Raw genomic sequence first — 12,261 nt, 5'->3', positions numbered from 1 at the left:
GTAATGAAAATGAAAATGAAAATGAAATATGTTGGGTGGTTTTGTCATGTTGGATGATCGTGTCAATATGTTGAGTGGTTCTGTCATTATGTTGGGTGGTCGTGTCGTTATGTTGAGTGCATAGTTATCAATCAATCAATCAATCTATCAATGAGTCTTATATCGCGCATATTCCGTGGGTACTGTTCTAGGCGCTCTGCAGTGATGCCGTGTGAGATGAAATTTAATACGGCCAGTAGATTGCAGCCATTTCGGCGCATATTTACCTTTCACGGCCTATTATTCCAAGTCACACTGGTATAGGTAGACAATTATTAACTGTGCCTAAGCAATTTTGCCAGGAAAGACCCTTTTGTCAATCGTGGGATCTTTAACGTGCACACCAAATGTAGTTATGTCAAAGAGTCATTATGTTTGGCGCTTCCATCATTATGTTCGATCAACTTGTCATTCTGTTAGCGCATCTATTTCTGTATAAACGCGTCTCTGATTAGATAACAGCGACCAATGAGATTGCGACTTACAAAATCATGCTTTTCCGGTTCTTACTAAAATGGCGTCTTGTATGCTTGGCGCTGGTGGACAATATTCACGTTTCTGGCCAAAACCACACTTTTTTGGCCAAATATGTACGTTTTTGTCAAAAAAAGTGTGTTTTTGGCCAAAAACATGTTTTGGCCAAAACTTTGAGTGCAAAGTTTTGCCCCAAAAAATATTTGGCCAAATCTAAAACATGGACAACACACACACACACACACACACACACACACACACACACACACACACACACACACACACACACACACACACACACACACACACACACACACACACAAATCTAAAACATTTGGCCAAATCTTCACTTTTTTGGCCAAATGTTTTTGATTTGTCCAAATATTTTTTAGGGCAAAACTTTTGTATGGAAAGTTTTGACCAAAAAAAAGTTTTGGCCAAAACTTCATTTTTTGGCCAAATCTTTGAGTACCCCTTGGCGCTGATGGACAATATTCATTTTTTTGCCCAAAACGCCAGTTTTGGCCAAAAAAGCAAAGTTTTGGCCAAAAAAGTATAGTTTTGGCCTAGAACGCCAGTTTTGGCAAAAAAAAATTTGGCAAAAAAAAGATTTGGCCAATAAAGTACAGATTTGGCCAAATCTTTTTTTTTGGGCCAAATTTATTTTGGCCAAAACTTTTACACAGAAAGATTTGCCCAAATAAAACATTTGGCCAAAACAATGTTTTTTGGCCAAAACTATACTTTTTTGGCCAAAACTTTGCTTTTTTTAACCAAAACCGTTTTGGCCAAAAAAGTGAATATTGTCCACCAGCGCCTGCAAATACAAAAGATTTGCCCCAAAAAAGATTTGGCCAAACAAAACAGATTTGGCCAAAAAAGTGAAGATTTGGCCAAATCTTTTTTGTTTGGCCAAATCTTTTTTGGGGCAAATCTTTCATGGCAGAAGTTTGCCCAAATCTCCCGTTTTAGCTAACAAAAACAGTTTTGACCAAAACTTTTACATAGAAAGTTTTGCCCCCCCAGTTATAGCCAAATCTATTTTATTTGGCCAAATGTGTGGGTTTTTTGGCCAAATCTTTGTCTTTTTTGACCAAAACTTGCATTTTGGGCCAAAAAAGTGAATATTGTCCACCAGCGCCAAGCATAGTCTTGCAGAAGTATGCTTGACAACGCAGATCGCAAAATACCACTATCGTCAGCCATGTTGGTTTTACAGGAAGAGCATTATTTTGTAAGTCGCAATCCCATTAGTTGATGTTATCCAATCAGAGACGTGTTTATACAGAAAAACATGCGCTACCATAACGACAAGTTGACCGAACATAATGACAGGACCACCCAACATAACGACAAAACCCCAAGACAAGACGTGTTTACACAGAAAAAAATGCGTTACCAGAAAGACAAGTTGACCGAACATAATAATAGAAGGGTTAACCAATAGAAGCACTCAACATAATGACAAAACCATGATAATGGCAAATTGACCCACCATAATGACAAAACCACCCAACATAATGACATAAGCACCCAACATCATGACAAAATCACCCAACACAATGACAAAACCACCGAACATAATGACAAAACCACCCAACAGTATGACATGGCCACCCAACATAATGACAAGTTGACACAACATAATGACATGACCACCCAACATAATGACATAAGCACCCAACATCATGACAAAACCACCCAACATCATGACAAAACCACCCAACATCATGACAAAACCACCTAACATCATGACAAATACACCCAACATCATGACCAGTTGACCCAACATTATGACAAAACATCATGACAAAACCTCCCAACATCATGACAAAACCACCCAACATCATGACAGAACCACCCAACATCATGACACAACCACCCAAAGTCATGACAAGTTGACCCAACATAAAGTTTTGTATCAACATAAGGCAGTTGAGGCTTTCCATAGGATTGCGCATAGTGTGGAATGCTATTTAGACAACACGTCATGCTGTTATGCAGTCAGAGTCTCAAGTTCGTCAGGTCTTCTTGAACACGATGGGTTTAGCGGTGTCTGTGCTTAGCTCGTACCGTGTTTGTTTTCTTTCTTTCTATTTGTGTGTCTTATTCTCTTTTCCTCTTTCCTTCTTGCTTTCTTTCTGCTTTGTATTCATGATAACGTAATAATGTCATAATCCGGCAAGAGCCAGTACAAAATGCTGCAGAAAAAGTGTAAACAGGTTTTCTGCAGTAAAACAACAGCACTGTTTGACTGCAGCATTCTTGATTTCAATTTTACTGCAGTAAAATGTTTTGCTCCAGTTTCTTCTGTACTTCATGTTTTCTTTGCTTGATGAATGACAGCATTTCGTTTAATTCACAGGAGTTTGTATGAAAGTGCCAGGCTTTTCGTAGCACGGCAGTGTAGTAGCAACATGCTTTTTATACAAGCTCCTGTGGTTGAACAGTTTTGTGAACATTGCAAAGTACTGTCAGGCGTCTCTGCTTATTGTTTTGTTTTTGGTCTGCGACTGTGGGTGTGTCTTTTAACGTTTTATTTCAATGCTAGAGGAGTGTTGTTGTTGTTTTTCTCTAGAATCGCTTCTAAGCTTAAGGTAGGAATGGTTATCAAACGGTGCGTTTCGTCGCTCTGTTGCTTGTTTTTGTTTGTTTGTTTTATCAGCGGGTTAAATGGGTTGGTCAGAATTCATTGCGTTGCTTTAGCGGTAGTTTATGGCGAGTTACGTAAGCTAACCTTATGATCGTTGCCCATTGTGCCTGGTTCACATCTCTCTCTCTCTCTCTCTCTCTCTCTCTCTCTCTCTCTCTCTCTCTCTCTCTCTCTCTCTCTCTCTCTCTCTCTCTCTCCTCTCTCTCTCTCTCTCTCTCTCCCTCTCTCTCTCTCTCTCTCTCTCTCTCTCTCTCTCTCTCTCTCTCGCTCGCTAGCTCTTTCGCTTGTATTCTCCGTCATTTATTTCGATCGTGTGTTTTCTTGTGTTGAAAAAAAAGACGGTCGTGCTCACTTCTGTGTGTTTGCGGGATGTTTGTAGGACGTAGGAATAGTGCAGTTCATTTTCAATGTAGCCTGTATTCTATCAGCGTGTTTTCACCTGATAAGTGCATTATTTTTGGGAAAGAACGAAAGAAAAGCATGCATGCAGAGCAAGGGAGAAAACTTTATTTCTTGAGATCGCTCTTTTTACCAGTTCCGCAGTTGTGTCCCCTAGACAATCTTTGTTGCTTCTAAAACTGCATTATTTTTTGCGAATAGTTAAATAAGGAACTTGACTGATCAGTTGAATGAAAAACATGACGACGTGTATTGTCTCTAACGCCGTTGTTGCTGTTGTTGATGATCAATGAAGGGATGTTTATATTTGTTTGCTTGTTTGTTTGTCTGTCTGCAAGATAAAATCATGAAATTGTACATTGGGTTCTTGTGCTGAAAGTGTGTACAACTTTGGAGTTTTTCTTTGTCAAAAACAATTAGAACATGTTGACCTGGGTGGTTTTAGGTGTATGAACAATGTTTTCACTGTGGCTTAGAGAAGTGCCTAATAAAATGCTGTTGCCTTGACAAAATCTTAATTTCATCTGTGTGTGTGTGTGTATGTGTGTGTGTGTGTGTGTGTGTGTGTGTGTGTGTGTGTGTGTGTGTGTGTGTGTGTGTGTGTGTGTGTGTGTTTCTCTACGTGTTTGTGCATGTCTGTCCTCATGTATGTCCTCCTATCTGGCTGCCTGTCTGTCTGTCTCGGTGTGCTCATTCTTTCTATTTTTCTTTTTTCTCTTCTTCGTTTTTTAACACAAAATATATGTGACCCTCCACCACGAAATGAGTCGCATGTCACCTCGAGCGGTTCTGCGCTAGGCTTAACAGGCATGAAAATTCTCCGTATTTTCCGTATTTTCCGTATTTTTGAAAAAAATAAACCGTATTTTTTTTATTTTCCGTATTTTTCCTTTTTTTTTCTTTTCCTAGTCATAGTTGTAGTAAAATAGTTTTGGGGCCATGTTTGAATCCAATTTTAAGGCTCAGATAGCCCCAGATTGCACCAAATTGCCGCACCCTTGAAAAAAATTTTCCGGGGGGGCATGCCCCCGGACCCCCCTAGTAGTCTTGGCGCTTCGCGCTTGCGAAACTTGGCGCTACGCGCCTGCGAAACTTAGCGCCACGCGCCTTCGAATTTTTTTTTCAGTATTTATTCTTTTTTCAGTTTTCATGCCTGCTTAATATAAGTGCGGGGAATGTCTGGTAACAGTGTGAGGGTCACCTTAGTCACAGGCTTATAACTCAAACAGTTTTCGCTCTTTTCTAAAACGGTTTTCACCTCTGGATAGAGCATAAAAAACTCGTTAGGAAAATGTAAAAATATGAAAATCATGCAAAGGTGACATGCGACTCATTCCGTGGTGGAGGGTCACATATTGTTATTGTTAGTAGTCTGCACCAACACGTATACACAACTTACTAGCTAAAAGTGAGAGGACCACACAAAATGTAACAAGGCAAAAAACACGCACACACAAAATATTACCTTACCAACATTTCATTCGACCATAATTATAAACATTGCGAGCACTGAAACGAATATGTCTCTATTTCAATTCTATATTTCAAGTTCTTTAAACACAATATATCTAACAGTGGCCTTTCCCGTGTGTGCTCAGACTTGTAATGGGTGTGTTGGTAGGTACGTTGGTTAATTTGATCGTTGTGTCTGTTGGTCGATCGAACTGTCGGCTGACATGTTTGTTTGATTATGTTTTCTTCTGTTTGCTGTTTCTCTCTTTCTTCTTCGTCTCGTTTTTGTTCTGTTTTTGTTCTCCTTTTTCGTCCTTGTTTATTCTTGTTCTTCTTCTCGTTCTTCTTAATGTTCTTCCTTAGAAAGAAAAAGAAGAATAAAATCATAACACACTAGGTTCCGTTAACAAAATGCGTTTACTTCATGGTTTTGACATTTCTCCCAAGATAAGAAAACGGTAAGATGTTACATGCACGGCGACCTCTAGTAGCCACACATATCAATAACGCACGTAACACGGTGATCGTTATCTTCATTGGCGTCGTTACAGTACATGCAAGTGACGTACATCAGGATCATCGCAGGCCAACATTTAAATGGTGACAGTGTGGAACCTCCTTTTTAAGACTTTCAAAAATCTGAGAAAATCAGGTCTTAAAAAAGAGGGAGTCTAAATTTACAGAGGTGGTGAACAGAAAGTCTGAAAAAGTAAAGTCAGAGAGGAAGTCTTAAAGTGGGGGTTCTTAAAAGGGCGGGGGGGGGGGGGGATGGGGGGTGGCGGGGTCCATATTACTGGCCGACCATGGAATTTCTTTTTCGCCTCGACACTACTGAACTTTTGAGGATTGGGTTATAATTATGATGTCAATGATTCTGTAAAGACGGAGTCCTTTCGGATTGGGCGTTAGAATCGTAGGCATTTAATTGATCTTTTTATCAGTAAGACAAAAAAGAGACGGCGTATTTTGAGAATTCTGTGCCGGGAAAAGGGTTGACTCTGAACAGTTATATATGTTTCAAGATTATAAGCACCTACCCCCCCCCCCACACACACACACACACACACACACACACCTGCTGTTACTCTTTGTCAAATCATAGCAATTGGAAACAGATGTGACAGTTTCAAAGTCACACTAACACTTCGTATCTCTCTCTGGTTTTACGCGCCATAGTCAATGCCGCTTTAAAGGCACAGTAAGCCTCCCGTAAACCATCACAGAGCTCCCCGAGCGTCTAAATACAGTACAAGCATACTTCCATTTGAACGCTCACCGAACGGGAAAATCCTGGCTGCTTTCTGTCGAGCGTGAGACATTTTCCAAGAATTTATTTTCGTGGACTTGGTCCTCTACAACAATGGCGCCTCGTTTTGGTGCTAGACCTAACTTTTAAAATCTAAATAATAAATTGACAGCTTGTTACACAAACATTCTTTAATCATAAAAGAATTCGTTTTTCATCAAGACAAGATCAGAACAATTCGAAGTTGTGAAAGTTTAAAAAAAGAAAAGCCCGGAAGCAGGGTCACGCAAGGGTCGTGGCAGACGACGGTTTTATCAGTGCAAATCGCCGTTCCTCTCAACAGTCAAAAGCCATCGCTAGAGTTCTTGTGAACCACAGCCGTTGTTTCGTGCATAAAAAACGTGCTTTTGTAGATAAGCTCACGTCGAGTCGCATTCAAATGACTAACTATGACGACTGCATTGTGAAAAGGGAAAACTGGATCACACGGGTTCACGATGGCTCAGGGGTAAGATAAACCACGCAAAAATAAATTCTTTGAAAACTGTTCGCTCTTTACGGAGGGCACCTAGGATGTTCTCAATTGGTGAGTGTTTAAATGAAAGGGTGTTTGTACTGTGTGTAAAAGCCTGACCGTATCTGTGATGGTTTACGGGAGGATTACTGTGCCTTTAACATACCAGGCACATCCGTCTTGTTATCATAGTAGTTATGTAAAGATTCATTATTAGACTCCTGCATTGACGTTTGCGCTACATATTTTCCCGCTTGCTGGTCAGTGGTCAACCAGTTAAAAAGTGGTTATACCAATCCGAAGCACAGCAAAATGTCTGTGTCTGCGTTTGTTGTGCTCATTCTCACGTTTGTCACGTATGTGGTAAGCGATTGCCAGTTTTTATTTATTTTATTTCATGTTTTTATTCTGTTGTTGTTGTTGTTGTTGTTGTTTTTGTTTGTGTTGTTGATCAGTATGGTCGTGGGTCGATCGGCGAGAGTCTGGACGATGTCCACTGCCGTCTCTTGTTCCTATTCTACATGTTAATTGTTCGTGTTTCTGGTACTGGTGACTGAGTACATTGTCACTGTTATCTTGTACAAAATATACTGCTAAGGTTGTCTGATTCTGCCACTATGTTTAGACATTCAGCATGTCAAATTAACAGACAACCTTCTGGATAGGCCCCTCAAGTACGCCTGTGCTGGCAATAACTTGCGCATGCCCTGGAACTTTGAACCTGTCTAAAGACGAAACAAGTCGCGTAAGGCGAAAATACAACATTTAGTCAAGCTCAGTCGAACTCACAGAATGAAACTGAACGCATTGCATTTTTTCCGCAAGACCGTACACTCGTAGCATCGTCTGTCCACCGCTCGTCGCAAAGGCAGTGAAATTAACAATCCAGAAAAGCGCGGTAGCGGTTGCGCTGAGGAGGATAGCACGCTTTTCTATACAATTTTCAGATTTTTAATGACCAAAGTCATTAATTAATGTGTAAGCCTCCAAGCTGAAATGCAATACCAAAGTCCGGCCTTCGTCGAAGATTGCTTGGCCAAAATTTCAATCAATTTTATTGAAAATTGAGGGTGTGACAATGCCGCCGCAAAAATGCAAAATGCCGGATATGACGTCATCAAAGACATTTATCAAAAAAATGAAAAAAAATGTCTCGAGATACCATACTCAGGATCTCTCATGTCAAGTTTCATGAAGATCGGTCCAGTAGTTTTCTCTGAATCGCTCTACACACACACACACACACACACACACACAAACACACACACACACACACACACATACACCACGACCCTCGTCTCGATTCCCCCCTCTACGTTAATTAAAACATTTAGTCAAAACTTGACTAAATGTAAAAACACCGCATTGTCTGGTTTACTTGAACATATGTTTCAGCTGATCTTACATTGCACAAGGCCAGCCACAATAGTCAGACAACCGTCCGAATAGATCCCTTGCGCTCGCCTGTACCGGGGATAACGTGCATTCTCTGAAACTCCAGTCTGTCTGCCAAGGAACCTTGTTAAAGGGGAAGACACAACGATGTCAGCAAAGCTTCTTTCAATGTCCATCCAGTCATCAGGTAAGCGTGCTAAATGGACAGAACGCCTTCCGGACGTGTCTCTCATTCTCATGTACGCCTGTGTCGGGGGGTAACATGTACATGCCCTGGAACCTCAACTTGTTTGGACTTGTCGGTGAAGATTCACTAATAAACATTGTTTTAACCTATCTAACTGTGTCACTCTTTAAGGTACCCAGCCGGCTAAATGGACAGACAGCCTTCCAGACGGGTACCTCAAGTACGCCTGTGCCGGGGATAACGTTCACATTCCCTGGAACTTCGCGCTGTCCGCCGGCGAGAGTCCAGTGGACGATGTCCAGTGGTTCTACCAGGGTCGCTCCAGTGAAATGATCGCTGTACTGACCCATGGCAATTTCCTGCCGCTCCCCTCGTTCTCTCACCGTGTGCACTTCATCCCTAATGGTGGCATCATCGTGGACTATGTCACTGTCCAGGACAGCGGTAACTACTCGGTGGAGATCAGCGGCCATGGAGACTCGGGTACTTTCTTCAGGATCAAGCGCACCATTGTCCTGCAAGTGGGAGGTGTGTGTGTGTGTATGTGTGTGTGTGTGTGTGTGTGTGTGTGCGTGTGTGTGTGTGTGTGTGTGTGTGTGTGTGCGTGTGTGTGTGTGTGTGTGTGTGTGTGTGTGTGTGTGTGTGTGTGTGTGTGTGTGTGCGTGTCAGTGTGTGTGCGTGTGTGTGTACGTCGGCGCGCATGTGTGTGTTTGGCTGGGCAAAATTGGAAAAAGGAATATGAGGGTAATAATAAGTGGGAGAAACTTGGGGAGAGTTGGGGGGGGGGGGGGGGGGCTGAAATTCTGAAAAATAACAAAGACACTCCCACTAGTACATGCACATGGAGTAACGGTGACAACAATACGGAAAATACGGGCATTTTCAGTCACAAACGTTGCTAAGGAAAAGCGAGACGCATTTTACGTATTATATCTTTCTTTTATTTGTTTATTTGGTGTTTAACGTCGTTTTCAACCACGAAGGTTATATCGCGACGGAGAAAGGGGGGGGGGGGGGGAGGGGGGAAGATGGGATAGAGCCACTTGTTAATTGTTTCTTTTTCACAAAAGCACTAATCAAACAATTGCTCCAGGGGCTTGCAACGTAGTACAATATATTACCTCACTGGGAGAATGCAAGTTTCCAGTACAAAGGACTTAACATTTCTTACATACTGCTCGACTAAAATCTTTACAAACATTGACTATATTCTATACAAGAAACACTTAAAAAGGGTAAAAGGAGAAACAGAATCCGTTATTCGCCTCTTACGACATGCTGGGGAGCATCGGGTAAATTCTTCCCCCTAACCCGCGGGGCGTTACGTATTATATACAAGTTAATGTGAATGATGTAATTGTTACTATCAAGCGGACCTGATGACGACGGACGGTCAACTACACGTGAGTGAGAACCCCTTGGCGTTGCTGGACAAGACAACTGACCAGTGGTCCAAAGAGCTGCACTGCGGCACCTTCACGTACCTCGGTCAGCCGCCCTTTGATGTCGAGTGGATGGTCAGTTTGTTGTTCTTGATTGTTCCTGCTGCTGCTGCTGCTGCTGTTGTGTGTTTTTTGTCCCTGTATCAAGATTTCATGTTAGTAAGTTTTAAAGAAATCGCGTGTGCTCCTTTAAAATATAACAACATGGTGTCTGCGCAACTGTGCAAGATCTTCACAAAATCTTCCATGTTAGACTGGGATATAAACTTAGTTACGCTCTACCAACAGCCTTCTGTTTTAGCTTTGCAACTGTCTAGGGGCACGACGTCGCAATTATTGGTTTCCAAAGTCTTTGACTCTTGAAGCAGGCCTACGTTTTAGTTAATCGTATCATGTTTACATCTTAAATGCGAGGATCTGTTAAAAAAAAAAAAACACCATTTGTTTGCTTTTGTTGATACCAGACTCCGTCCGGTAATCTGATGTCCAGTTCCACCTACAAGGACGGCCAGTTCAAACTTCTAGTCTCCGCCCCAGTGCAAGGGGGAAACTACTCCTGCAGAATCCCTGTACTCTCCATCAGCACTGCATGTCTCCCAGAGGGCAACTGAGCGAACAAGGGCAAGGCCACCTACATGCTGGACCAGACTGAGTCTCGGCTAACCCTGCTGGAAGCTCACCAGACGGCGCTGCAAAAGGAGAACGACGCCATTAAGGCGGAGAATGTCTTGATGAAGAACAGCGACTCACATTTGTCTGATCGTGTTCACCAGCTGGAAGATGAAAGAGAAATTCGTGTTCTATAGATAACATACACAGTTTATCTTGAAGATGGTGGTGGTTGTTGCGATGGATAGAATGGGTGGCGGTGGTTGAAATGCTTATCATTGTCATTTTGGAAGATGCAATCGGAGATACTTTTGAGCTTTGGTGTAGCAAACACTGACCTGCCAGCCTCTGACAACTCTTTCGCAGTTGTAAACATCTCACGAATACCTTTACAACTGTATCTTAGTATTCTCCTTACCAACTACATGTATACTGATGCGTACACATAATTCACAATTTTAGAGTGCAAAACACAAAGGCAAAGTTCAGCCAAACTGTAGGTTAATATAACGTCCTTGTTTATCTGTTCTCGTTGTTTTAAACGAGGACAAGCCACCATGTGAGCTTCCATGCTCGCAACTTGCGTAACACGTCAATCCAGCACGACTCTCCTCTGATCGTGGATCACGTGATCATCAACCAAGGCAACTGCTACAGCACCTCTACCGGCAAATTCACAACACCATTCAACGGTAAGCTGTGCACATGTTTATGTCAGTGCGAATATTTATTGATATTAACTTGCGCTTGGAGCTAACTGAAGGACTTGCACTTCAGACAAAAAAAACCGGATACTCATATGTTTTTAGTCACACTTCATTTACGTGAAGAACTGGTAATGTTGTCATCAGCAGTCATGTCCTTCAAAACTTTGACCAAGACACGAGTGTTTGGCTTAAGGTCAGATTACAATTATAATGACTTCCACTCCGTCAGCAAGCGTTTGGAATCCCAAAACTACATGCTTACACAGTTATCCAGAAACTGCAAGTATCCACTAACGATTACATTCCTTTTCTCCCCAGGGACGTATTTCTTCGTCGGCACGAGCGGCTCGTAGGCCACCGGTCGGACCGGTCAGTTTGAGTTGACGGTGGAGGGTCAGCAGATCTCCTTCGTGTCCAATCGGGACAATGGACCGCTGGACGCGGCGTCCATGCACGGCGTGGTGCACCTGACACAGGGCGACACGGTCTGGCTCAAGGTCAGCTCTGGCATCGAGTTCTGGAGCGCCGCCACCTCCTTCTCCGGGTTCCTGGTCAGCCCTGATTCGTGAACGGGATGGGTTTGCCCAATAAAAGCCTCTTTTGTGCTGATATTCTCTAGCGCTGTTTTTGCTGCGTCAAGTGCATCAAGTCTGTCAAGTGTATGATGTGTGCTGCTTTATTGTTGGGACCCTTGGTCGTGTCACCGTGAAATTGGCTGTCAGTGTACTTCTTGGATATCACGCAATAAATCTAGAAATATAGATATGTCTTCGGGGTGCGGCGAGTCGAATGAACGGTTGTTAATAGGATACAATAAAATGCAGCATTGTGGATTCAGATGGGGAGACTGAAAACTCTCTCTCTCTCTCTCTCTCTCTCTCTCTCTCTCTCTCTCTCTCTCTCTCTCTCTCTCTCTCTCTCTCTTTCTCTCTCTGTCACTCTCTCTGTGTCACTCTCTCCCTGTCTCTCTCTCTCCCCCTCTCCCCCTCTCCCTCTCTCTCTCTCTCTCTCTCTCTGTGTCTCTCTCTCTCTCACTCTCTCTCTCTCTCTCTCTCTCTCTCTCTCTCTCTTGCTCAAAACATTGAGATGGTTGTGCCGAATTGTTACACATTTCAGCTTATTATACATTTTTTAGTCAAAAATT

The 12,261-nt window shown here is 42.5% G+C and overlaps 1 protein-coding gene across 1 annotated transcript; it reads left to right on the top strand.

Annotated features, from left to right (window-relative positions):
* The first annotated feature begins 2,319 nt into the window (after positions 1 to 2,319).
* LOC138952463 (uncharacterized) lies at positions 2,320 to 11,158 on the top strand. Its single transcript, XM_070324137.1, has 4 exons — positions 2,320 to 2,410; positions 8,531 to 8,887; positions 9,731 to 9,876; positions 10,266 to 11,158. The coding sequence occupies exons 1-4, from the start codon at positions 2,320 to 2,322 to the stop codon at positions 10,410 to 10,412; spliced, it is 741 nt and encodes a 246-aa protein (XP_070180238.1). The 3' UTR covers positions 10,413 to 11,158.
* The last annotated feature ends 1,103 nt before the right edge of the window (positions 11,159 to 12,261 follow it).

Source organism: Littorina saxatilis, linkage group LG2 (assembly GCF_037325665.1).
Source record: "Littorina saxatilis isolate snail1 linkage group LG2, US_GU_Lsax_2.0, whole genome shotgun sequence".
NCBI classification, from domain to species: Eukaryota; Metazoa; Mollusca; class Gastropoda; order Littorinimorpha; family Littorinidae; genus Littorina; species Littorina saxatilis.
This window is presented reverse-complemented; position numbering and strand designations above follow the sequence as displayed.